General features: G+C 42.1%; 1 protein-coding gene across 7 annotated transcripts; it reads right to left on the reverse strand.

The window, feature by feature from the left end:
• Positions 1-257: 257 nt before the first annotated feature.
• Positions 258-13,895, reverse strand: MDM2 (MDM2 proto-oncogene). 7 transcript variants are annotated; one of them, XM_075080838.1, is made up of 11 exons: positions 13,876-13,895; positions 12,968-13,040; positions 10,749-10,823; positions 10,275-10,408; positions 10,075-10,124; positions 8,669-8,736; positions 8,423-8,516; positions 5,725-5,885; positions 4,581-4,736; positions 2,849-2,926; positions 258-1,299 (listed from the first exon to the last, which is right to left on the reverse strand). In XM_075080838.1, the coding sequence occupies exons 2-11, from the start codon at positions 13,034-13,036 to the stop codon at positions 730-732; spliced, it is 1,455 nt and encodes a 484-aa protein (XP_074936939.1). In that variant the 5' UTR covers positions 13,037-13,040; positions 13,876-13,895; the 3' UTR covers positions 258-729. The 7 variants fall into 7 exon arrangements, with proteins under 7 accessions (XP_074936939.1, XP_074936940.1, XP_074936935.1 ...); XM_075080839.1 differs by lacking the exon at positions 13,876-13,895 and adding an exon at positions 13,604-13,738 and having other exon boundaries at positions 5,725-5,882; XM_075080834.1 differs by lacking the exon at positions 13,876-13,895 and adding an exon at positions 13,604-13,738.
• Between the last annotated feature and the right edge of the window lie 12,906 nt (positions 13,896-26,801).

Consider the following 26,801-nt stretch of genomic DNA (forward strand, 5'->3'; position numbering starts at 1 on the left):
AAACCCACAAAGCATTTTAAAAGCCGGTTTCTCAGGATGTTTCAGAGACAACCCTAAGACTGAACTTGGATCAGCGACCTCTCAGGACGCACACAGCCCTGCAGTTTGCTACACACACTACAAAAATCAGAGACATGCAGTACCCCTTTATATTTCCAAAACCTTATATGATTTTCTATTGCATCTTCCCCCACTTCCAGGTAAGATCTCCCCCATCATTTGGTTACTTGGAGGAATTCAAGTTTTGGGAATGAGGGAGACAAGATTCTAGTTATTTATTTTATTGACTTATTCAGAGGGTTCCGATTGAGCCTGGTGTCTTCACCAGGCAACAGATACTGGAATCTGGAGCATCTTTTTAAGAGGAGGAACTCACATTAAGGAGCTCTTCAGCACGTCTTTTGTAATCACTGAATTCGGGTTTTTAATGTATTTAGTCCAGCAAAGCCAATGGTTACTAGCTTGTATGGAACACGAAACACTTGGAAAGGCAGGCAGTTTGCCGGAATTGGTTACTTCTATTGAGCGGGACTTAAAACCTTTGAGCTGACTTAGGAATATTAGGCTAACTTCTTAACAATTCCAGTGCATTTACTTCAGCAATTACTTCTCATACCAATTGCAGAGAGAGCCAAAATATTAGTTTCCCCAATAAGCATACAAAAATAGTTTCTTATTCTCTTAACCAGTTTATGAAGTTCCATCCACTGCTTTCCAGTCACCACCCACCTAGCTAAAATAAGTTAGTACAATCATTTGTATGGGCTGCCGGCACACCGGGCAGGGTTTGTTCCTCTTCTTAAGCTTTCTTGCGCACGTAAAGCACGACATGAGGTGTCCCGTTTTGCCATGCACTATGCAGCCATTTTTAGGTCTGCTCTGACATATGACACAGGGCTCTATGCTGGTAATGGGTAGACTGGATTCCACGCCTTCCTCTTTGTCTTGCATTTCTCTCTTCTCGGGCTCCTTATAGTCCTCCTGACTGCTACAGAACATGCTGCTCGATGTCGATGGCTGAGAATAATCTTCGCTTTCCTGGGACTCGGAAGTTTGTACTGCTTTCTCCTCGTTCTCCTCTGCAGCTGGTTCTTTATCTTCAGTCATTTTCACTTTCTTGCAGTCAGGAACATCAAAACCTTCTTCGGACTCCAGGGGGAGGGAGCTTTCTAACTTGCTCTTTACTGATTTCTCACTCTTTTCATCTGGAAGCCAGTCCTCCCGAAGGGCCCAGCATCTGTGGCAATGTCGTGGTAACGGAGGATTCATTTCGTTACATTCCGGACACTTCCAGTAATCCTTCAGTGAATTAAAGGTTGGAACAGCTTAAGCTACTTGGAATGCTTACAACTCAAATATTCAGAGATTATAAACAATTTATCGCTGCCAAAATAACAGTTATCTGGATCTATCAACTTGTGTATCATTTAAAGATTCCATTGTGTCTGGTCCCATTCCATTGTGTTTAGTCCCATTTTATGGTTCTAAATTAAAATAGTCTGAGTTTTAAAAGACTCTCTGACTGACTTACTTCTTGCAGTAGATTTGTGAAATAAAAACAGAGGTAGAACAACAATGATTTATTAACAACTTAGGCAAAATTGAAGAAACCAGGCCACAAAAGTCTTCAGAAAGCCTCCTGAAAATTTCTTTCTGATCAAATGGTCACCATTCCCATTATTTCCAACAATAGAAATGGAAACTATTCCAGACTGGTGGGACAGTTAACCTGTGGGATGCTAAGCTGTTGGTGTGCAAAGCGGCCGGGTGAGGGCACTCTGACACAGTAGTACGAAACAGAGTCCATCGGCCATTTAGGAAAAAAAAAAAAAGGCTGCATCACTGAGGTTACTGCATATACTACACTGAAAATACACCACACACTCTTTAAAAACTCCATTTAAGGGGAGGGACACTTCTTAGAAATAATCCATACCGCAGTGAGAATGAGAACAAAAAAACACCAAACCAAAACTCATTTAGAAGACTCAAAGCACTTTTGGTTTGAGTCCCAGATATCATCGGTGACATCAAAAGCTTCAGAAACCAATCTGAATTCCTAAAAATAAGGTACTGACCTATCTTTCCATACACAAGCAGCGCTATGCTTTCAGACGGAGGCTAGCCCCGTGTTCTACACACATAGTGAAGACCCTCGGTCCTACAGACCATCAAGGGACTGGAACGTTTCAGACAGTTTTGGACAACAGCCTTTGTTCAAGCTTTGATTGTGAAAAGCTAGTACAAATAAAAATACACAGCTTTTTATTTCTAGTGTCTGCTTTTCTCACAAACATCTACGGATGTTACCTCAAACCCCTGAACTTCTTCCCATACTTCAAGAATGGTCTCATATAATTTAGAAAATGCCTCAAAATCTATTAATTTTACAGTACTTTTCTGAAAACATGTTTGCCTTCACGTCTGTATGCTACAGATTCAGGCTGGACAATAAAACTTGGTATTACCATTTACAGGAAGAGTCCTTAAACATACTAAGATTTTTTTGTTGTTGTTTTGCATTTTGTGCAAAAAGTCAGATTTAGGCTTCAAATAATTTCCTTCCCTGAAGTCACTGAAACCGTAAATTAGTATTTTTTTAAATGGATTAGGAACCTTACTGATTTATTTTTTTTTAAATATCAGGGTTCCTTAATAGTCACGATTCAGTAATTAAATCGTTGTCTTGGAATCTTCAAGCATGCAAGCAAAAATCAATTTAAAAAAAAAAACAACCCACACTAGTAACAATAGAATTTATCTATACTCCATGATCTACTCTGATCTACCTTGATGTACTCTTGATCCACCCAACTTATGATGCTTTGCCAGCCAAGTTTTTACTCACAGCTAGAGAAATCTCTGGATCCTCATCAAATGAGTCAGCATCACTGTCTTCATCCTGGTAAATAGTTAGCTGATACACCTGGTTTAAGTAAAAAGAAAAAACCTGATGTAAATGATTTTTGGCATTCAATTAAAAATCTGATAGATTTTTAATCTGATAGATTTTCTAATAGACTTCTAATCAAATGTAATAAATAGTGCATATATGTTAATGTATCCTAGCAGGTAATTCCACAAAATCTGATGACTGGTTTGGGGGAAAAGAATTCCATTCACACTTGTAATACCACTTTGAAGAAATTAGACCAGACAGAGAGGAGGTACCACATTCTAGAGTAGAGGTGATCCTTCCCCTCTGCTCAGCACTGCTGAGGCCACACCCAGAGCACTGTGCCCAGCTCTGGGATCCCCAGTACACCACAGACACGGAGCTACTGGGGAGAGTCCAGCAGAGGACTGTTAAGAAGATTAAGGGACTGGAGGAGCTCTCACATGAGGAAAGGCTGAGAGAGCTGGGACCATTCAGCCTGGAGATGTCAGCTCAGGGGGTATTTTATCAATGTGCATGGATAACTGGAAGTAGGGCATAAAGCAGGCTAGCCAGGCTCTTTTCAGTGGTGCCCAGTGACAAGACCAGAGGCAACTGGCACAAATAAAAACACAGGAGGTTCTGTCTGAACATCCAGAGACACTCTTTCTTACTGTGAGGGTGACTGAGCACTGGCACAGGTTGCCCTGAGCGGCTGTGGAGCCTCCATCCTTGGAGGTATTTAAAAGCACATGGCACTGGGCATCCAGCTCAGTTTGAACCAGGAGGGTGGGATAAGATGACCTCCAGAGGCCCCTTCCAACCTCAACCACTCTGCAGTTCCCAACACTGCCGCTGGGGGCAGGGGCACACCTCGATCCTTTCTTCCTCCAAATCCCTGCCTTATCTCAGGGTGCCGCTCCGCAGCACTATAACCCGGCACACATCAGTACAGTCAGCCCCATGCAGCCCTTCAAGTACGGCTGGGTACGCCCCTGGCAAGTTCTGCCTCCGGTGCTTTACCGATCTTGCCATGAACTCATTCACCTCTGAAGTAACAGAAAATTAACCCAGGAAAAAAAAAAAAAAAAATCATCTCCCACTTTGTTCCTGACATTCCAGATATCTAGATCTCTTGACAATGATGGTAACACAATTCTACTGTTGTCTTGCCTCCTCATGAAAGTTTCTAAAATTGTGCTTCAGCACCTCTATGTAAAATTTATAACCATGAAAGTGAATGCAAGGGGATACCTCTGAATCAAAGAGTTACTAGGAAAGTTTTAATTCACTATTGAAAGTGTCATCAAAGCTCTACACATACTTCTGCAATTAAAAATGGAGGAACAGACTCACGTGCACATAATGCCATCAACTCCAACAGCTAGCGAGTGAAGTTAAACAGACAGACTTTTCCAGACCATCAGGAGTCTGTTTCAGAGCCTACAGAAAGCCTTAGCACTGCTCTGCTTACTGCCCGGTGGGTGTATAACGGTGACCCAGCTGCACAGGCATGTAAATTTGATTTAATGAACCACTAGGTGCAGTTTGTGACATAGCACACACAGTCCTGAAATAAACCTGAAGAGTTACTACTTCTTGCTGGAATCTCAACATGAAGTATTCCTATAAGTTTCTTTCCCCTTCTCACCACCCCACACACACTAAGTCAAAAAAAACAACCCCAAACAAAACAAATACGTACCTCATCATCTTCATCTGTAAGCTCCTGTCCTTCTTCATTATGGCTATAATCTTCTGAATAAATAGACTCAACTTCAAATTCTACACTAAACTGGTCTGAAACAGAACTGTGGTCAAACCAATCAGAGTTTTCACTTAGTGAACTGGCATCAAGATCCTGAAAAGAAGAGAAAGCACACAGTCAACCTCACTAGTCCATATCCATAACCATTACTGTTAAATGGCTCATAAGATAAAAACCCAACTGAGCAGTTTAATTAGCTCTAGAAGAAATGAGACCAGCTGCTGTTAGATAGAACATCTTTTATGAGACAAGTGAATCAAAGGTAGGTAATAATAAAGCCAGATCTCAATGCCTTTTGTCAGCTCTGCAATAGAGGCTGCAGCCAACCTACAGACAGCTTGAAGACTGCTGCTACTATTTCACAAAGGCTCTCCTAAGAAGTGAAAGAACAGATGCAGGAAGGTGTGCCTGTTGGCTGCACGTCATTAAATTTTCTATTCTCATCAGCTTTGTTAACCTTGATTTGAGACAGTGGCTAAACAATTACAAAATACCGAGAATGAAGACACAGCGTTAGCTCTGACAATTCAGAATACAGTATAACACTAGCAGTACTGTTAGTTTAGCTCTTTGTGACTTAACCTAACCACAGATAATATGCCTCAAGTGAAGTGTTTGCTGAAAACAACGATAAAAAAAACAGGAAAGGCTTGGAAAATGAACACAGCATCATCATCAGGGCACTACTATGTAGTTACCAAAGCTGTACCAGAATCCCCAGGTGCCCAGAAGTACCAGCTATTCTGTATTATGGAACATCTGTGACTGCTTTTCTTCTCTCAGCATGCTAAGAAACAGTTATTTTAGAACACAAAATGTATCTCACATTTTTTCAATACTGCACCAAGCAGTAAGAATCTACTCTTTAAAGAATATTCAGAGTTAGTATTTTTAAGTTTCACTTCAGCTTTGTCAGCACATCTATAAAAGGCCCCACCCCACCCACACACCATCTTTTCTCTCCCCAGATACCACTGAAGCCGCTGCTGCTTTTAATCAAGAACATGATGTTTTAAGATGCATATTTGCACTTGAGGAATCTGCAAAATTTGTACCACAAAAAAAATATATTTTTACTTACAGGAATGGAAAGAGAATCTGTTGAATCACTGCTATTGCTTCTTTCACGGCACAGACCGCTGACTACGCACCATGAGAGACTTTCATCAAACGTCAACGAAATGCTGTCTGACTTGTGTCGCTTTCTTCTGTCGCTATGCAGGTCATCTGAAGAGTTTTCTTCTGGGCACATTCAAGAATTTTTATTACTCCACAAACATCTATACAATGTGCATTTTTGAATATTCTTAACAGAAGCTTAGAATATAATTTACTTATATAGAAATTTAAGAAAAATAAAGTAATTCAGTATTATTTTATGGGGGGGAAAAAGTAAAGGCACCAAAAACTTACTTAAAGAAGACACAGAAACATTGAGAAACATGAAAAGTGTGAAACATTCCCAAAACCAGTATTTCAGGGGCTGGCTTTCCCCACTGGCCCCATCACCACAGCTTGTAAAAGGCAGTCTCCACATGCAGGAAATAAAATAATTGCAAATTTGGAAGCATTTTTATTCTGCTTCACACATGACACATTAAATCCCTTCTAATTTTAAGGAATACAGTTAGGATCTGAATTGTCCTAGCTCCCTCTACAGTCAGTAGACAGAAAGGCGCTTTCAGAGGGCTTCTGAGTCCATCCCAGAGTTTGCAGGGAGACAGAGCACCTAGTTCCTGTGTCACATGCATACAAAGGACCTCATGCTAGGCAAGGTACATTCACGTTCAAGTTTCAGGTACCTCAACAAATTTAGCAGTTAAACAGTTGCACTATATGTAATTGTATTTACTCAACCAGATTTTTGTGACAAACCGTTACGACTTTCACCACACACTAGCAGGAAAATCTTCAAGGCGTACTAAGTGAAAATTGAACTCTGAAAGCATTGCTTTAAGCTGTGTTTACTAAGTATGCTCGCTTTGAAGGCAAAAAGGCAATGCTTTTTAAATACATCAGGTTTTGAAACAACCACCTGCAGCAGCATAAGGAGTAGGGAGACAGCATTTTTGGGGTAAATCAAAATTCAGCTCCACTGACTTGCAGAGTGTTTGGTTAGAAAGAATTGTATTGAAAAAGGCACTGCAAAGTCAGTATGTAAGTGCAGTGGAGTGAAAGCTCCCCAAGAGGCCTGACAACTTGGTTCAACAGACCTCAGTAAGAGCCTGCTGCCCCCCTACAGGTGCCTTTTGCACCCACCCTCTATCGCCCAGCTTCTCCCTTGCCTTCCAAAACACACCCTGACAATCCACGAGTCTTCAAGTCTTGAATCTTTCATTGTAAAGGAAAAGAGAACAAAACACTTGTACATACTTTGAGACTTCTCTTACTTTCCCTTGGTGCTTCTTGGCTCAGCCCCTCTCTTTTCTTTTTCCGCCCTGAGAGCCCCACCAAATTTGGTGCCCCCAGGCCCAAGGGTTGCTCCTGTCCATCGTTGTCCTCATTTAGTTGTCATGGCTCCATGCCGTACTGATACTGTATCACCACAAGGTTTCTATACACTATATAAGCGGCTCCAAAGGAGCCGCTACCATCCCAATTTAACAAGAATAGTGGTTTAAAAGGAAGATTTCCTATAAATTAGAAAAAAAGTGTATATAAAAACACTATATTAAAAGAACTTTTAAGGTTGTAACAAACTAATAAATGGATGCAAAGACAAGAGTTAATAATCAAACCTACAATAAGTAAGCACAGTGCAGGACCTTACGTGCTCTGCATCATGCCTAAATATTACAGGTTGTGATGTTTAACCGAGACTTTCCATCCTTTCACCAGTTTTTGTTACAACATTAAACGTTCTTTTAATTTAGTGCAAACCGCTCAGCAATGCAGCACAGTTTCGGACTGACAAAAAACTACTACACAAAAGCTGAGGAACTGGGAGATATTCCCAAGCAACTGAAGAAAAGGAAGGTCTATGCAGCGACAGAAGGTTATCACTGCCCCCGTAATTACAATCGTCAAGTCATGAGGTAATGGAAGTAAGTGATGGAACAAACTAACGTAAGAAATTCCACAGAATAGTATTTAAGTAGAACTGTAGAGAACACTTCCAATGAGGAATTTAAAGTTATTGAGGTTTAGGCTGACCAGCCTGGTTTTTGCTAATTATCGGAAGAAACATCCCACATTTTGGCCAGTGATTATTGAATAACCTCAGTAAGGAGAAAGAGGAGACAAATAACGATGCTTAAGTTGCAAGACTTTTTAAGAAGTGCTTAAGGAATGGTCAGGTACCTAAATACATTGAAAAATCATCCCACGTTACTATCAGATCTTTGATGTCTTTGCCACCAGTTGAAATCCAATGAAAAGTGATTTTTGAGAGCAAACAAAATGTAAAATTTTGTGTCTGTCTACAGAGGGAAGTGAAATGAATTCGACTACAGCAGTCTATTTCAAACAAAAGTGTTCTCATCACGAAGACAACACAACTGATTAAGTCCTGCTGATGTGAACAAGCTTAATAGATCTGTGGAACAAATTATTCCATCATCTTACTAACAGTTCTAGAAATCTGAACTGTAACGTGATACCGGAGCAATGCAAGGAATCGTGCATTTCTTCCAGACTCAACATTGCGTTTTAGATAAGCAGAGAAACATGAATAGTATCTCACAGCATCTTTCAAAGTCAGGAAGGCAAAAGAACGTACTTTTCTTTTTTCCCTAAGTGGCCATGCTACTGAAAGCTCTGCATCATAAATCTGCACATACCAGATTCACTATGTTGTCTCCTCCTAGAAGATGTAGTTGGTCGGGAAGTCACGTTTGATGAAGTCTGCTTGTCTTCCAACTCTTGCATAGACTCCTGGTTAACAGAAATACTGAGTAAGCCTGAGCATGAATACAAGGTAAGAGGCTAGAATCAGCTAATTGCAACTAAGCCACTGACACCATCATGCAAAACTAAATAGAATTTACATTTCACAAATTTATTTAAAAATGAAATTTAAAAATCACCTTCAGAACATTTTCTTCTCCAAGCTGAAATCTGGCATCCTCCTCAGGTGGGTCAGCAAGTGTAGAGTCTGAAACGAAACCAAACCAAAAATCCATAATACAGCACAGCAGAAAGACAATTTCAGGCTCAAAAACATTAGAGTAAAAGCAAGGGAGAGAAGTTATCTGCACACAGCATTTACAAAGTAAATTCTAACCAGAATTTACAATCCAGACATTTTGCAACAATGGAAACAACAACCCTGTTCCTTTGCTTTTCAGGCATGTGCGGCACTTTGCCCGTAACATTACTGAAGTGGGAAAGTGGGGAGGAAGAAGGAATCTTGACTGCAGAGTAGTTCAGAATTTTATTATAAATGCCTTGAAATGAAGGCTGTGCATTAGCTGGGGTTCTGCAGATACAAAAGAATATAGGGAGGAAACACTTAACACTTTTTCCTCTCCAAAGTGTATTTTACTAGTTACCATCTTGCGGGAACACTGAATTAAAACCACATTAAACAGCAGAAAAAAAACAAACTGTTGTTAATTACATATGCTTACTACCAGACAGACTCTGAAGGAATAAATGACCTTTCAAGAAAAGAATTTGAGGTATGATTTAAGTTTGCAAGCACAACAATAAGTGATAATAAAAAAAAGCACGTTTCCCATTCTCAGCAGGTGAACATTTGTGTTTAGGAAGAATCAGGAACACACAGTGTCTTACTATGGATTTCTAATGTACAAAATGGCTTCCAACACTTCGCTTCTGATTCATTCCTTGTATTAGCCAACAATTACAGCTGTACTGAGCACTTTTACACTGCAGGAAAGAGGACTGTATGTAACAATTCTCCATTTACGGAGTGGCTACCCACAAAGTTACCACAAAGCTACTTTTTTAAGTGTACAGACCTTTTAAAAGAGGACTCGGTATAGCTGAGGGTGACCAGTTCTAAAAGTACTCCGCATTCAGTTTTGAAAATCAAACCAGAACACTAACACAGAGCATAAAAAGCATTTGTCCTGACTTCCTTGCTGGCACAAGTTCAAGAAGCTAATTTTTTAATATAAAACTTGTTACATTGTTGAGGGCTTTATCTGTAAGAAATACAAGCAAACGCCTAATTTTTCAATTGAGTCCTGTGTGTTCAGCTCTGATTGTGCTCCGTCTGGCTCTAGGCAGACTAAATTACGCAAATGCTGTTCATGTTTTTGTTTTGGGGTTTTTCTTCTTCCACAGAAGAAACAGTGTTTGCTTTGATTCACTATTTGTGATTGCTCTGGACAGTAGCATGTAAAGCCAAAAAGCTAATTACAGAGAGATTGATGTTATCTGATCACTAACATGCAAGACGCATTACTGTAAGTTATATTTTCCGCTACTATTTCCCAAAACAAAAGGTCCTCCCAAACTAGCTTACCTTGTTGGTTGATTGCTATCAGATTTCTGGAAATCATGGAATACAGTCGCCTTAGACGGGAATAAAGAAAGAGATTTTGGAAGTTAGCTACATGTAATCATAAAAGAGAGCTTACCATCTCTGAAGAGAGTTTAAAAAGGCCATACGCATTACGTTCTCCATTATTTCACAACCAGACTCAGAAAAAAATCCCATTTTACCTGTGTTCTTTTACTGAAAAGCTTGCTACTCCAAATAAATCCCCCAGGAGATCATTTGCACAGTGTACAATATGTTGCTGTTTTTCATCATATAATTGTTTAGACATAATATATTGTCCAAGATAGAATATTACCTGTAAAATAAATGACATACACAGACATTAAACACCCAGGTTCTATTAAGTGGAAAAGAACACACATTAAATTCATTGAGATTTTCTCTTCTGACTTGAATTGCCTACAACTCCCTTTGAGCTGTGATTTTTCATCTGTCGTTCCCCAAGTACTTTGCTGCTCTACTGACGACCAGACACTTTTTTTCAGATATTGAGAAACTTGCTGACAAGTCAGCAGGAAAATGTTTCAGTATCTTCTAGATAAGCTGTGAACTACACTGCCCCCCATTCACTCAATACAAAACAACAATCTATCTGTATTCACCATAATCTACCTTTAGTGATTAAAAGTTCTCACCTCCTTCATAGTAAAAGTGTCCTTTTCTGCACCAGCTAACTTTAACAACTTCAACAACAGTGGCTTTGGTTTAACCTGTGTGGGGAAGAAGAAAAACAGTATGTACCGATTCTTCAACAAACAAAATACTATTTATACAGGTTGGCTTTCTCCTTCTGTATTAATCTGATATACAAACACACAACTATGTTCAAACCTACCCACACCCAAGTTTTCCACTTTGCAAAGTCAAAATTGAAAGAAAATAACATGAACCCAATCACACTAAACTTCTTGTACATCTTAGCTCAAACCCCATTCTTTCCCTGGTACGTACAGATTCCTCGACTTGAGCTACACGACTCATTTGGTGGTTCCAAGTACAGGGCTGGGTCACGGGGAATTCCGTTTTGCTCCTTTAGTCACGGCAGACTCCCAAAGGGAAGGGAGGAACGCAAACGGACCTTTGTGACCTTCAGGTCGAGTGCTAGTCACAAACCAAAGCAAGCACCGGTCCACCTCTTTCCTAGTCTCTTCCTGTGACAGTTTCTGGGGCTGCAGTTTTGCATTTGCCAGCTGGGGTGCTTTACCTCTGAAGGCTTTCCTTAGCTGAGATAAGCACACCCTGTCCTTTCCATCGGATTTCAATCACTCATACCTCCGCAATGGCCTCCCGCTCACCCACTGTACCAGCAGAGCTAGATCTGCAGCCAGTCTATGGCAATTTCTGAGGTAGAGGAGGAAAAGTTAAAAACAACAGAAAACATTTTCTCTTTTATTTTTCCCCTCTCTGGCCAGACCACCATCCCGATCCCATTCGCTGCACTGTTTGACAATCAGCTGTGCCAGTACCAGTGCAGGAAGTGAGAACAAGCTGCAGGGGCTGCCACAACTGTGGAGCCACTGAGGGTTCCCAGTGCAGTATATTCTAGTATTGCCACTTTAACAACAGCATAACCATTCTAAGAACAGGGTAATATTTATCTACCCTAATGTAGTCCCTAAAATAAGAAAAAAATATTATAGAAAATAAATTTATAGGAAATGATGAATTAAATATCACTGGACAAGAAATGAGTGCTTAAGGGAAGAGGTGGGGAACCTCCTTACATTCCATTTCAAATATCTGCTAAAACCAACGTTAAGTTTTAGTGCATTAACAAGAGATTAGCTGCAAGAATCACACATAATAAAAACAATAAACAAGCTTGTGGACAACGTTAGATGTCTATTCAACCCCTCCTAAGTGCTGAATTATTTAGATCACACGGCACGTGTTAGTTTCATAAAGGAAGCAAGCAATAACTTATTAAACTACAAATGACAGGTGACCATAGGAGAGCAAAGCAGAGTTTCAGATCTCTGAATCTACAACTAGACCCATTGGTTCAGATCCTTTTACTCCCTAGCCTTCTCTGGCTCCTGCAAGTAAGAAGTTCTTCTGCCACACGATCTGACAGCAGATGGTAGCTACATATTATGACTTTAAAAAAGAACCCCCCAAAAAAAAACCAAAACAAAAAAAACACCCCAAACTTTCAACAGTGCTGTCCTGTTACTTCACTTTTTTGAAGTCTGCTCTCAGTCTACACTTTTAAGCTTTACCGTTCTACAAGAAGTTTAACTGTTACTATACACATGCTGTTTTTAACTCGCATCTCAGGTATAACACATAGACTTCCATCCTCAGGAAAACTTATGTGGAAAGCCAGGACAGAATAACTGTCACTATATCACGGAAAGCCTGGATATGTAAAGCCATAAACACAAATGAAGACTCTTATTACCACTTGCTTACGAATTCCAACAGTGGAGAAAGTGAAAATGCCAAATTCAAAAGCCTTCGGTTGCAATGACAAGATTAATTGACAAACAGTGTACGTTTTGCACAATGCAGATCTTCCACAACTCTTCAGTTATGAACTGTTAACGGTTTCCACCACAAAATACTTACCATGATCAAATCGGACCGTAAGATCCTTTTTGTTAAAAGAAAGCAACCTGACCATCAAAGGTCTCCAGGAAACAGAGTCTAGACCTAAACCATCACCCTCAACGCTCAACCACGAATGAAAAAGATTTGCTTCACAACTACAGGATCAAAGAGGTCCCATCTTCACCGGATTTCCTGGCTTTTCTCTAACCATCGCTTGCCGAGCAAAGCGGCCCTTCTGAATTAGCGGATAAAAAAAACTCTGCAAAAAGCATGAAACACCCGCGCGTCCAGCAGAGGTACAGACCAGCGCCTCTTGCTCCGAAGCGGTGACAGACGAGGCATCCGTAAGGGAGGACATGTTGGTATTGCACATTTGCCTGCAATTAAGGGGAAAACCAGCTCAAAACGTGGAACACAGCTGCACAACTCGGGCTCCCCCTCCGCCACCCCGGCGGACCTCGCCGCCCCCCTCCGGCCCACACACCGGGCTCCAGCAGCAGCTACCTTGGGCTGAGTCCGGCTGGGCCAGGCCCGGCCTTATATAGCGCTGCTAAGAGGAGGCAAGTCGGGGCTTAGCTCCTCCGCCGGCCGCGGCCCGACATGCCCGAGCATGACCAGGGGTGGCGATGCTGCCGAGTCACGGCGGGCGGCGGCCGGCGCTGACTCACCACGGCCGCCAGCAGCTGGGGGGGAGGGGGGGGCGACGGCGTGGAGGCACAGCCCCGTTTCCGCGCCCTCCACCCCCCGGGCCCGCCCCGGCCCCGGCCCCGCTCCCCTCCCCCTCCCCTCCCCGCGGGCGGAAGCCGCGGCGCTTCCTTCAGCGCTTCCCTCAGCCGCCCCTCCCCCTCCCCCGCACTCACACTGTCATCGGCCAGAAGCAAGCCCCGACCGACCCCCTCAGCCCCTGCCCCCGGAGCGAGCCGGGAGCCCCCCCACGCACCGCCAGCCGTGCCCGCTCCGCTCCCTGACCCGCGGCGGCCGGAGGACCGGCGGCCCTACCAGGCGGCAGCGCGCTGCGCGCCCGACGCCGCCATTTTAGCCGCCCCGCCGCGCCGCGCCGCCCGCTCGTCTCTCTAGCGCCCCCTACCGGGCTGGGGGCAACGGCCGCGGAGCGGCGCGCGCGGGCCTGAGGCAGCGGCAGGCCGTTGTGGCCCTAAAAGATTATGGATGTTCCCGACGGAGCCTCACTTTACTAAAAAAAATAAAAAAAACCTTGTGTGGATGCTGAACTTCTCCCCGACTTCCCCTCAGACAGGCCCGGCAGCTCTGAGGCGCGGCCCCGTCGGTGGCAGCCCTACGGCCCCCTGCTTCCTCAACGCCCCTCCTGAAACTTTCAGACCTTGTTTGGGGATAAACAGGCTCTGGTTGGCAAGCTTAACTTCCGTAAATCCAGCCGCAGCGTAACTTAGTGACAGAAAACCTCACTACGTCAGTTAGTATTGAGGTTAATAAAGGCAGAGACTCTTGCTTATAGTCCACGTAAATTCAGGGACACGATAATAAGTGTTGCTTGCCTGGCTAATAGATCTGACACCTTTGTGTACTAGTTTGATTTGCAGTGCTCATTTGTGCCTTTTAACTTGTTTTTGTGTTGATATTTCTCCCATTTCTAATTCTCAGTTTTTTCTTTGCCTATAATGACATCTTAAAATTATATTTGAATAGTGAAAAGATTTGTTAAGAGAACACAAGCGCTGCAGATAGTGTTTAAAGATATGCTAGAGCAGAGCAACCATAATGCTAATTTTCCATGACAACTAACTTGTCCAAACAAGCAGCGGATAACTGCCTGGACTTGTCCGTCAGCCAAATATAGCCTCTCGGCAACCATGGCACCTTGTAAAAATTCCAGCAATGGTTTAAACCTAAGATATTTGTGTGATGACGGATTTTAAAGACGAGCTTGTTATCCTTCGAGAGCATAAAGCTCAAGGTCTGGTGAGGGACAGCCGAGAAGCTGCCAGAATTTTGCAAGGCGTGATCACCTCCTGTTGATACCAGAGTTTCAAGGCAAACAGAAATCTGGTTTAAGTAGAATGTCAAGCCACCAGCAAAGTCAGGTATCTGCTCATTTCTACTCAGCATTCCATTACTGAGATCCTTAGCTCACTAGCTTCATCATTAGGAGAAAACTAGGTCTATACAAAAATGCAAGAAAATAGAACCAAATGTCTACATTCAGTTGATGTAACACCGAACAGCAGTATTATCAATGCTCAGTCTTGTCCTGATGTGGCATGAAAACTGTTTAATTTCTGTACAAAATGCATTTTACTGAACTGAAGCAAAACAAAAATAGAGTGTTTATGTGGTTCTCCCCAAAATATATCACATTATTGAGCCTTGTCTTACCCACAGTATCACTTTGCTAAGGCTATGTGGAAATTAAGGTGCTTTTTAAATTAGCAGTAAATTTTCTACAGTCCAAGACTTACCAAACTGGTAACTATGACTTTCTTTTTCCACTTCTCAACCAATAAGTGTCTTGTGACCAATGACTTTGAGATTAAATTGGGATTCTTTAAATAATAACTCCCCTTAACAGTTCATTAACGCCTAGGGATAAAAAAAACCCACCTAAAAACAGTTTCTGTCTAGAATTTTTATCAGCCTTCAAGGACAATCTTATCTCTATTCTCAGACAGACTAATCTCAACTAAGGGGAGGATGCAAGTAGCTAAAACATGTTTGCTTAGGGAGATTGGGGATATTTTCTGACATGCAGTGTTGCACCACTTCTGTCCTGTTTGCCACTAGTTTGTCACTAATACAGCACATGCTGTGTCTTCCACATGCATATTTATTTTCTTATGCTTGATAATTTTGTACTAATATAATGAAGAAGTTTTACCTGAAGGGTAATAAGCTTGTACAGTTATGAGAGCTGGCTTCCCCACTCTTTCAAGGTCGTAAAAGTAAAAGGAGACATCACTATGGCAAGACCCCACCTGTGTATTTTATTTATTATATTACAGAAAATACCTGAAGCAGATGTAGCCCAACTGCCTTAACTGGAGATACCCACTTTACATTCTGGTTAAGTAACATGCTATGAGACCCTTTTTAATATAAGTTCAGATTCTAACTGTAGACATTTCATTGTTTAATGCTTGCAAGCTGAATTCTTTTCTGAGATGGATCTAGATGGATCTAGTCTACCTATAGGTGCATATGCCAGAGGAAAGATAGTTCGCTGTGCTGCAGGGGTGCCCTGCTCAAGTGAACAGCTGGACCATTAAAGACGTCCATTTCAGATTTTTGTCCCTTGCTGTAATACTTCCCCTCCCACCCCCAACACGTTGCCTAGTCAGCATCTGGCACTTACATGAAATGGCATGAAGTTCCCAGATGCTGATCAGAGGCATAAGTGGCAGGGGTTTGTCAGGTCTCATCTCCAACACATTTGCTGCTTCTTGGCTATCAGATGAGTTAACCTCACGTGCTGTCTATCAACTGCTCCAGACAAAAAAAAAAAAAAAAAAAAAAAAAAAAAGAGACAATGACAAAAAAAAGCCTCTGGGGCCTTATACTGTGCTGATGTGTCCTTTCTGAAGCCTTAGACTGCATCTCTATCAATGTGACACACAGCTGCGATCAGGCATGTGCCACAGATTGTTGGGCACGGCAAGATAAAGGGAGGAGAAAAAGGATGCTGAAATGCAGCTGGGATATGTGTGGCTTAACTGGGGTTTCTGCCAGGCCTGTCTGCTGCAGCTGTGACCCCACATGCCAGACAGCGGGACAATACCTTTCTTTACAAACACAGGAGTAAGAATTTGGTTGTTTTCTCTACATTCCTGTTCTGTTGTGTATGAAAAAGCACATTTGTAAGAAATCCTCATGCCAGTAATAGCCTATTTGGTTCAGAGAACTTACACTTCATAAACTAAGACCTATCCCAATGGAGAGTATGTATAGTACCGCCACTGGGAACTTCTTACTATAAATGACACCCAAATTCTACTAAATGAAAAGGCGACACAGCCTTCCTGGGGACAATTTTGAACAGACAGTAATGACAGGCAGGAATCAAGAGCAAGGCTCGTAGCAGCAGTGGGAACCCAAAGACCACACACAATGCCTTTGCAGCTACTTCACAGGGAACGCTAAGCTGTACTTTGGTGTTAAATTTGTGTTTTTCTGGTGCACAGGAGCTGTGTTTTTGAGCTGCCCAGGGCTGTGCTGCCCTTCCCAACAATCCCAGCTGCTCTGCAGACTGGGTGGCATGACAGGCGTTCTGCAGGTTCACAGAACTTGCACCCTGGGCTTAAATAGCTGCACCCTGGGTTTAAATAGCTGCAGTAGTTTATGGTTCATTTGGATATGAGATCGGCAGTTTCCTACAGTTGAAAAATGTAAAATTACTTCACGTGGACTGGCAAAGATGGTCTCAAACAAAATGTTTTTCTAGCAGCCGTTCATGAGATCTCACCTCTGTCCCACAGGCACTCAGTTCAGGTGTGAGCATTAAGTACGAGCTGCTTCAAAACCACCTGGAGCTGGAACAATCCCACATCAGAAGACAGAAATTCTTCTGCTTTTGTTTAGTTGGTGTACACATTCCTTCATGCATCTGGGAGACAGTGGTATGTCTGCCCAAATCTGATTCCTATTTGGTATTAGCTCAGTCATCCACAAACAAAATTAAACAAAACGAACTTCTACTTAGAAGTGCTCAATATCTAACAGGGAATGAAAGGTTGGGGTGGGGTTTTTCCCCTCTAGTTTTCTGTTTAGTCCTTGCTTTTGGAGCTCATGGAGCAGTTCTAAAGAACTGAAAGGGGAAAATCTCAGGAAAAAGCTCTTCTTACTCCCAATAATTTTGATTAGGAACATCACTGAGTGGAGGAACTGAGTGTTTTTCTTCTACTCTTCTTAAGCAGGGGTGAAGTATGCGATTAGACTGTGACCATTTCCCGCTTTACTAATCTGTAGCTGTGAAAATTAAATAATCCAGTGATCTCTCCTCTGTAGTACTTGATTGCATGTAATTAGATCAGAGAAAGCCTCCATTTAACAACGGTCATCTGCCTTGTTTAAGCAAACTAGGATGACCCCAGTTCAGTTTAGAACTGTTCTGTTAATTCAGTGCTCATTTGTCATTCAAATGTACTATTCAGTCCAGCTCAAAACACATTTCTGTTCAAGGGAGTGGCCCAGAAGGGTGTGTGGGGTGTGCACAGGCTAATAGGACTCAGGTGAAAGACTGAGGCCTCTTTCAGAAGCTCCAGAGGGAACGCTGAAATGTATTCAGGGACAACATGGATCTAGCTGAGGTTGAGAGCAAACATAGCATGCAATCCAAATGCAGTCTGGGATGCCACGTATGGACAGAACTACAGTTGCTGGTGAGGTCAGGCCTGAAAGTACTGTTAAAGTCAGGCTGCAGTTTGGGTTAGAGGAGGGGAAGACAAAAAGTTGATTTTAACTGTGTGGCTGTTATTTGAACTGTTTGTTACTAACAACAAAACACAGCAGCGTTTTACACTATGCAAGCAGCTTCTTAACTCAGACCCATTCTATGCATCTGATTGTGTTTCTCCAAGAATTGTCCCAGCCTTGCAAACCTATTTGTCCACATCTCCCCTGCATGCTCCCAGATCCTATGCTTGCTTTCTAGCTGCTTGCTCTACAAGGAATGATAATCCTTTATTTTAGACCACAAAGTTGCTTATACCTCCCTCCATTGCAGACATTCTTGTGGTCTGTTCCACAGTTTAATATTGATTGATGCAGTCTTACTGACTGGTGTACAATTTTACCTGACACAGAATGAGCTATCCATTCCTGAGAAAAGCCTCAGCACTCTCGTTTGGCTCATGTAATTGGTTTTGCTTGTGAATTACAAACTCACCTTTCTGCTGCTATCAAATGGCTCTCAACTTTTGAGAGCATAGCTTTGCCAAGACAACTTTTAACATACAGCTTGCAGCACATATAGTTAAACAATGCCAGTAGCCAGACAAGTAGTCTAGAGCATTTACTAGAGGAATTACAAGTGTCTGGGGTAGCCTCAACTTGAAACCTTGAAGGTTGAGTAGTTTCCCTCCAAGAGCTCCTTGCTATCACAAACAAGACTATGTTATCCATTTTGGATGTGTATTCCAAAGCTCATTTTAGAAGTGGATTTGCTGAAGAGAGAAGTTTCCTCAGCTTCCTTGAGATTAAACCTCTCCCAAATCAGGCATGGATTTACATACCTCCTGAAATAAACTGTTGTACCTTCTAAGTCATCTTTCTGAAGGGCCACATTTTTTTCCTGGTTACCCAGCCTGCATTTTTCCTTATTTATATGCCCTCACTTGATTCAGGTGGGTCCTGATCAAATGTTACCTCACCATTTAATTGCTGGCATGCAACTACTTGTTGCCAAGCTGATATCCTGAAGAAAATGGAATTTTCTGCTAAGTAATAACAATGAACCATGTGAGTCTGCCAAACAGAATTTGGAGGCCAGAGAAGGGAGCTGAGAGATAGGAAGCATTTGTTTTATGACTATATCCTTGAAGAAGGACTGAGAGACTGACAAAAGGAAACATCCTGCCTCCGAAGACACTGAAAGCTGGGTGATAAAGTGTATGGTCAAGGAGAACAACTAATTGGGATGTTGATAAGAATTAAAAGTAAGTGTCCTTTAGGTGAACTATCCTCATTACAATACTAAAAATCATGCCCATAGGGCAGAAAACCCCATACTCAAATAAGCCCCTTACTCTCCCAGCATGCATGGTAAATTTAAAGGGAGCTGTACTTTTAAGGTGAAATGAGAAAGAAACTAACCGATTATTAGCTGGGCAGCATGAATATTATCTGCGACTGACACATTTAACTGTATAAATACCTTGTGGTTTCTTGGTGTGGGGTGCCAGCTTTGTGGAGTTAGCACCCAGCACCCATCTTTGCACAAAAATGAATTGAATAAAATACCTCTGCTTTGTGCGTAGTTTGGTGCTTTGCACACCAGGTAGACAAACCCACTTTTCAGGAAGAAAAATCAAGAAGAGAAGTTTTATTATAGTGTCGAGTTGCCTGCCCATGAATTAGTACATGTTTAAACACAAACATGAAACAACAGCATCTAAGTATGGAACACATTCATGCCACTGAAACAGAAAGGTTCTCTCTGTGGGCTGAGGGAATAGTAACATCAGCACAACATACAGAAGGGAACTGGTGTGGTTTTAATAGGAGGGGAGCTGTATCTGTGCTAGTTGTGTCATCTTTTGGTGACTATAGTGATATGGACTTTCCTGACTGATACACAAAAATGACGTTTTGTCCATCTGGTGAAACCCATGAACTCTGACGTTCACAGAGGAGCTGGAGCATCCTGAATGACAGTCAGGAAATCTACCTGAACTCAACTTGAGACCCAAACCATGAAGAGGACTGAATCCATGGGCTCCTAATATTCAGTTTGCATGTGCTGCATTGCTGTCTTTGCAAACAAGCAAACCCGAATTGCTGCATAACTTCATGCCTAGACAGTGGTTATTCAATCCTCTTGCCCTTTCCACTTCAAAACGGTGGCTCTATTTGATCTGACTGAAAGATTCTCTTATGGGAAAGACACAGAAGAAAAAGGCAGGTTTTCTAGATCAAAAGGCGGTACATTTATGTACAAGAATGACAGGCTGGCAAACTAGAAAATAAATTCACTGATGAGTCCCAGACAGCTACAAACTTGTACCAAGTTTTCCTGTTACCTACCTGGCAAAGTAGTCTGCAAGACAGTGCTTTACATCTCAAGTGTATTGAGCTTTACATAGCAAACAGGCTGTACTGGAGAGGCAGTCATCTTGAAGCATGCGGTCTTGTCATCTTTTAAGTTTGCATAGCATAATGAACATGCAGTAAAGTTGTTTTTTAATTATTTACATGTTTCCAGTGGTATATTAGTGTTCTGATTTTAAAAAGATCCAAAGGGAAGGAGATTTACACATGACATATACAGAGGTTCTTCTTTAGCCGCCCTAACATCCAGACAGCCTAGTTATGACATAGTTGTAGTGGGCCACACATTATACTTTCATCTTGAGCGATCTTTTCCCAGATTTCTTCTTCTAGCAGCAGTTGGAATTGGAGGGTTTAGATTTCTGAAATATCTCAGAACTTGCATCCTTCATTTTTATTTATGGGTGATCATGTGATTTATTTCCTCCAGTCCATGTGTGTAGCTCTTGTGTACTTGCATCTCCACAAAGAACACACCTAGTCATCTTGCTCTCCATTGTCAATAATGTGACAGCATTGTCAAAGTACCTTATCAGTATGACATAATCATATTAATGGATGTTAAGGATGTGATAAATGCTGTTTCTTCACTGATGTTCTTAATGGCCCTGTTTTACCTGTTCCTTCCATTGACCCTCAAGGATTGTTCCTTGTTCTCACATAGGCTACCTAAAACATGGAAAGCAGCTTTTAGCCTCAGCATTTAGGCTCCATCTGTGCATCAGTTGTATCAATTTCCCATTCTGCAGCTACTGGCAGTTCTTCTTACAGCTCCTTTTTCTTATACAAATGTCCAGTAAGAAAGGCCTGGGAAAGTAGGAACTAAACCTCGGAATTAATGGACTACTACTGTAAAGGGAGACCAAAGCAGGAAATGTTTCTGCACTGCAGCAGAACAGGCAAATGTCCCTAAAGATCTTGGAGATGTAAATATGTCTGTAAAAATTATTTGTCCTTCAATGGCCATTTACTGTAAAGAAAGCCCTTCTTCTGTGGAACATTACAAAACCAGGTGCCAGGGGTTAAACATAGGCACCCAGACTCTTCCAAAGGCCTGGAGAACTTTAGGGAACTGAGCTGGCTAAGAAGATAGCCGGGTGTTCCTGGGAGGAGTTCTGTGACCACAGAGACACAGGCAGTTCTGCTGCAACAGCCTTGATGATTATTCTGTTTGTGCCAAGCTGGGTGCCAAGGCCCTGGAACACGACAGTCACAGAAATCAAGGGGAAAGCTCTCATACATGTTTTCCCCCTGAATCAAGGGGAAAGCTCTCATACATCTTTTCTACTCTCACAACTGCAGTGAGAAACGCTAAGAAAATGGGATTTTGGCATTTGGGAGTTCAGATGCCAGACAGTGGTTGGAATGACCAGCACTGTTGATATCCCTAAGAAAATGGAATTTTTGGAACTGCCCGCTAAAGACGTACCAATGAAATAAGCAAGCCTGGCAAAACAGAAGTTGAGGGCCAAAGACAGAAACTGAGAGATAGAGAAGCACTTGTTTTATGACTATATCCTTGAAGAGAGCTGAGAGACTGATCAAAGCAAACATCCTGCCTCAGAAGCCGCTGAGAACAGGGTGATGAAGTATGTAGTCAAGGAGAACAACTAATTGGGCCGTCGATAACAACTAAAACAAAATGCCCAATGGGGGAACTATCCTTATAATACCAAAAATCGGGCCCACAGGCCAGGAACTGGCCCCCCTCTAATAAGTCCCTTAATCTATGAGCATGCGTGGTAAATTAAAAGTAAGCTGTACTGTTACATCGAAGCGAGAAAGAAATTAACCAATTATTAGCTGAGGCATGTCAATATTAGCTGTGATTGACACATCTAGCTGTATAAATGCCTTGTAGTTTCTCATTGCGGTGCGCTAGCTTTGTGGGTTACCACCTAGCACCAACCTTTGCATAAAAATCACTTGAATATAACACCTCCGCTCTGTGTGTAGTTTGGCATTTTGCACACCGGGCAAACAAACCCGCTTTTTGGGATAACACCGTCTTGAGCTTCATTTTTACATTGACCTCTGAATTTCTCCACTTTGCCCCCTACGGTGTTTTTCTCCCAGTACTTGCATATTAACTTTGTCTCCTTCTCCCCCCCCCCCCATCATTGCTGCTTTTCGGATTTTGTTAATGTTTCCACAGTATATTTAATATATATATTATTTAGATATATAAAAAATAGTTTCATAAAAGAGTTTGCAAACTATTCTGCAAATTCTCTTAGATGTCCTAATTTTTTGTAAATACATTTGAAAATGTTTGTAGAATTGGATCAATAAAGGGTTTACTCCTTTTTTGAAGTGTTTTAATATCCATATATTTAATATCCTGCCTTTCTTCTTTTATTGTAGAGTTTTAGTTCTTCATAGCCTCACCTGAAAGCCACCTGATACTGGTTTCCAGTATGTGGCATGTTTTTTAGCCTGAGAAGGACTCTGATGGGTCCAGCTACAGTAGAGAAACATGAACAAGACAGGTTGTTCTTATACGTTACTTGTTTTTGACACCAGAATATTTTTTTAACTAAATATGAAACAGGAAAAGCAAGGGGAATCCCCCACCCCAGCTGCCCTACAAATTGAAACCTCTTTCTAAGTACAGGTGGGCAATACCGATCAGAATAACACCCACAGTCTTCATCAGGAAGGCAAGGTTTGGAGAGAGGGAGAGAGAGGAAGTATTAATCCAAATGGTATATGAATTTTTGAAGGATATGCGTGCCATTGAGATTGTTTTTCTGCCACCTCCCCTGGCTCCATTGGCTGGTCTGAGAGACATTACCTCCGTTTACAAACCTTCAGCCTTAGACGAGGCTGGCTTTATAAGGAGGTTCGTCAGTGAAGGTTTGTTGGCGATTGTGCCATCTGGTGGAGAAAAGGGTTTTTTCCATCTACAGCACGCAAAGAAAGGCTCTGGAAATAAACGGAGAAGCCTTGCACAAACCCATTGATGCTACTGGAAAAGCAGGGCAGAAACTAAACTCTGACTGAGTTGAAGAAGCCATGCAAACTGTTGTTCTGTGCTTTGTTTGGTCCATTAAAGTATTAATATCTCAGTTATCTTGCTTCCAGAGAAACCAAGCGCATGGACTTTTTGGCATTCCTTCATTCAGCTGGTTTCTCAGGGTCCATCTCTGCATCTTAGTTCAGAACACCCCTGTCATTTAAAAATAATCCTTTTAGCTGCAATAGATTGATTCTGAGCATTTTTCTGGGCAGTTTCTTCTGCCTTTCTTTGTGTACCTGGAGAGATATGCAGGCACTGGGCTCTGACTTCTGACCCACCTTACCTATCTTCACATCATGTTGTTCAGATATGAGCCAAGGCCAGAGGGGACACAGCGTGGTAGAACACTCTGAGAGAAATACACCACAGTAGTGTTACTCACAAGGGAAGAATCCCAAATCCACCACTGTGGGTAAGGTATTGCTGCATCATGATTTGGCAGGCTACAGTTTCCTCACATAAGTAAAATGAGCCCCACACAAATGTATCCAGAAATGCATCTCAGTGAGCTATTTGAGAGCACAGGTCTTCTGGCTTTCTGTGCCAAAATACAGTTTCAAGAAGATTCATGAGAACACTTGTTTTCCCCAATACCTACTGAAGAAGGTCTGGTGGAATACAGACCATCCCTTTTGGCAGATAATTGCCTATCTTGATCTTTAACTCATTCAAGGAAGGAGATGCCACAATATCCATTTCCTGTTTCTTACCAGATGGGATGTAGGTAACGCTTCAGAGAATCATTGACTTGGCCCTGTCTTACCCTCTTCCTGATCCCTCATCAGCCACATTACCATGCCTGCTCTGCTTAAAGAAACCTATCAGTTGTGGAGCATACTCAGCTGCACAGCCACACTAAAACGGTTGTGTTTAATGGTGAGATAGTGGAGATTCAGCACGCATTTCTTTGCTAGGCACGCTACTTCACAGAGATCTGTTCCCACCCACCTCTTCCATCCTTTGCTGCCCCTTCTGTTATACTGGCACAGGTATTTGTGTATCAATGGCATAAAGTGGATAAAGTGATGTGGCACACCTGAGAAAGACAGCAGTTTTTTCTGCAGGTTACTCCTCAGCCAGATCAGTTCCCTGAGGTAATCCTGAGTAGCTACACAGCGGCTGGACTAGGACATCACTGGAATGGTGCCAGACAGGTAGGCAGGGGAAAAGGCAGGATCTGTTTCAGCTACCTTAGGCAGCAGTACCACTGAAGGTGAAGCTTACAGAAAGTTTGGCTGATTTCAGAGCTTACCACCACTAAAGAGGTGTCCCGTTCTCCTCGCTGGCTGCAAGCTGTGATGGTGAGACCTTTTTTGGAAGCAGTGTGGTGTTGGATTGACTCAGCCACCTTGTATGGTTAGGTGATGCAGCTGCGCCCATCAAATATCTCACTAAAAGAATGTTTGGAGCCCATCTAATGCCCTATTGAAACAATGGCCTTGCCAGGAGCTGTGCACTCCCAGACAACTATTTTTTTTGAGCTGACTTTGGCATATTTAACCACAGATTTAGCTGATTCAACAGCAGGATATTTATTTGCTTTTATTTGCTGCTAGTATGACAACTTGCTTTATCATGCAGTCACTTGAATGCATGAGACATCACAAGGAAAGCAGTGGGAGCACACAGCTGGAAGCTGGAGGTGGAAATAGGGAAATAACCCCTTCTGAAGGCAGGGAGCCACTCAGTGGTCTTTCCCTTATCATCTAACCACACCTTGAATGATAAGTCCCTGCAGTATCTCCAGTGACAGAAGTGGGTCCAAATTCCCAGAAGTTTTCCTCAGGTGTTACTTAGGAGAAGTAAAGAGCACATTACCACTGATAATTACTTTAGCTAGAGTGCTAGCCAGCTTTTCCTGTGTTGCAAAGGAGCTGAAAGCTTTCTTTGCAAGGTGAGTTGGGATGATTGTACCATTGAAGTCACTTCTGATGGTAATTTGCAGGCCGTTCTGTTTTATAGCTCATTTGCTCGTTTGACCTACATCAAGCAGAACCTGTTCCCTTCTGTGAAAGCTTCTTTGGAATTTTGCATCTTGACATCTGTAGAGAGCATGTTTCAGCTGTGTATTTTGCATTCCACTTGTGCAGATACTAAGGGAATTTCCTTTGTGATAGCAAGTACACACATTTTATTGTGGCAACTTCTTTTTGATAAAAGACTGAGAAGTGAGACCCACTTTCACTTTGTGGCTAATCTCTCCATCGCTTTCAAAGATTTTTCCCCACGCACTTCCAAAATTATGATCTTGATATTTCTTTACTTACCAGCAGGCCTGATTTGCTGTTGTTATTACAGCTTTGATCAAACAGCTCTAGGAAATCAATTTGCTCCAGCTCAAGAGATCACTTCCCTCTGCTGTTGACGGTACTTTCTTAGCAAAAGTTACTGCCCTTGCAACACAGTAAGCTGGAGGGATCACTATCCACATCTCAGTGGGTGCAGTCCATAGTCTGGCATGTTAAACTGTTACTCAAGTGATTTCATCCAAGGGAGACCACGGCATGGGCACACATTCCTCTCTGCTGACACAGATGGGAAAGGACAATCCTCTATGGAAGAAGAGAAGCTGCAAGTAGCTGGGAAGCAGTAGCGTCTCACATCACTGTCAGCGTGTGCACATGGAATGAGTTAAGAGTCCTTTTGGTCCATGCAGCTATAAAATTATTTTATGCAAGACCAAAAAGATGACTGCAGCATAACTAAGGAAACTTCATGGGTTTTTCTGTGCTTTGTATACGCATATCAGCTCTCCATTTTTACTAGGTTTTGGTTCCAGTTTTCAATGCAAGCAATACCTCTTTGGAGACCAATGTCTCTGGCTTCTTCTACTGCTACAGCCCAACCCTGTCAAGCTACTTTTACAGAAGTCTTTCCAGAAGTTTGTTTCATTTCAGTCATTCCTAGCCCCAAAATGTTAAATTCTGTTAATAAGGATGTCACATACTAAAATAACTTCTTCAGATATCTTTGTATGCATTGATTTTCATCCATTTTTAAAAAGAAACTCTGGAGATCAAGGGACTGCTTATCTTACTTTTACACTCAGTGAAAACACTGAGAATGCTTAACCACAAGATAATTAAATCCTGGCTTGCTTAGGGACAAGTAAGTGGTTAGAAAATTAACCAGCCTTTAAAAATAATATCCCAATGATTTCTGATTTATGTGACACCCTGTGAATTATTATAGGCTTTCAAATGAGTAAAGCTGTCTTAACGGAAGCAGAAATGGCTGATGTAGCACAGACTGGTTCAGCTAAATGGAGCATGCTGAAAAATAGGACCAACACACAAAGATCTTCCCTTTATACAGAGGACAAGGAGAACAGAGAGTTGCCAGTCCACGGGAGGCTGCAGAGGCAGGCAACAAGCCACCGAGGCTC

This window comes from Phalacrocorax aristotelis, chromosome 1 (assembly GCF_949628215.1).
Source record: "Phalacrocorax aristotelis chromosome 1, bGulAri2.1, whole genome shotgun sequence".
Taxonomy (NCBI): Eukaryota; Metazoa; Chordata; class Aves; order Suliformes; family Phalacrocoracidae; genus Phalacrocorax; species Phalacrocorax aristotelis.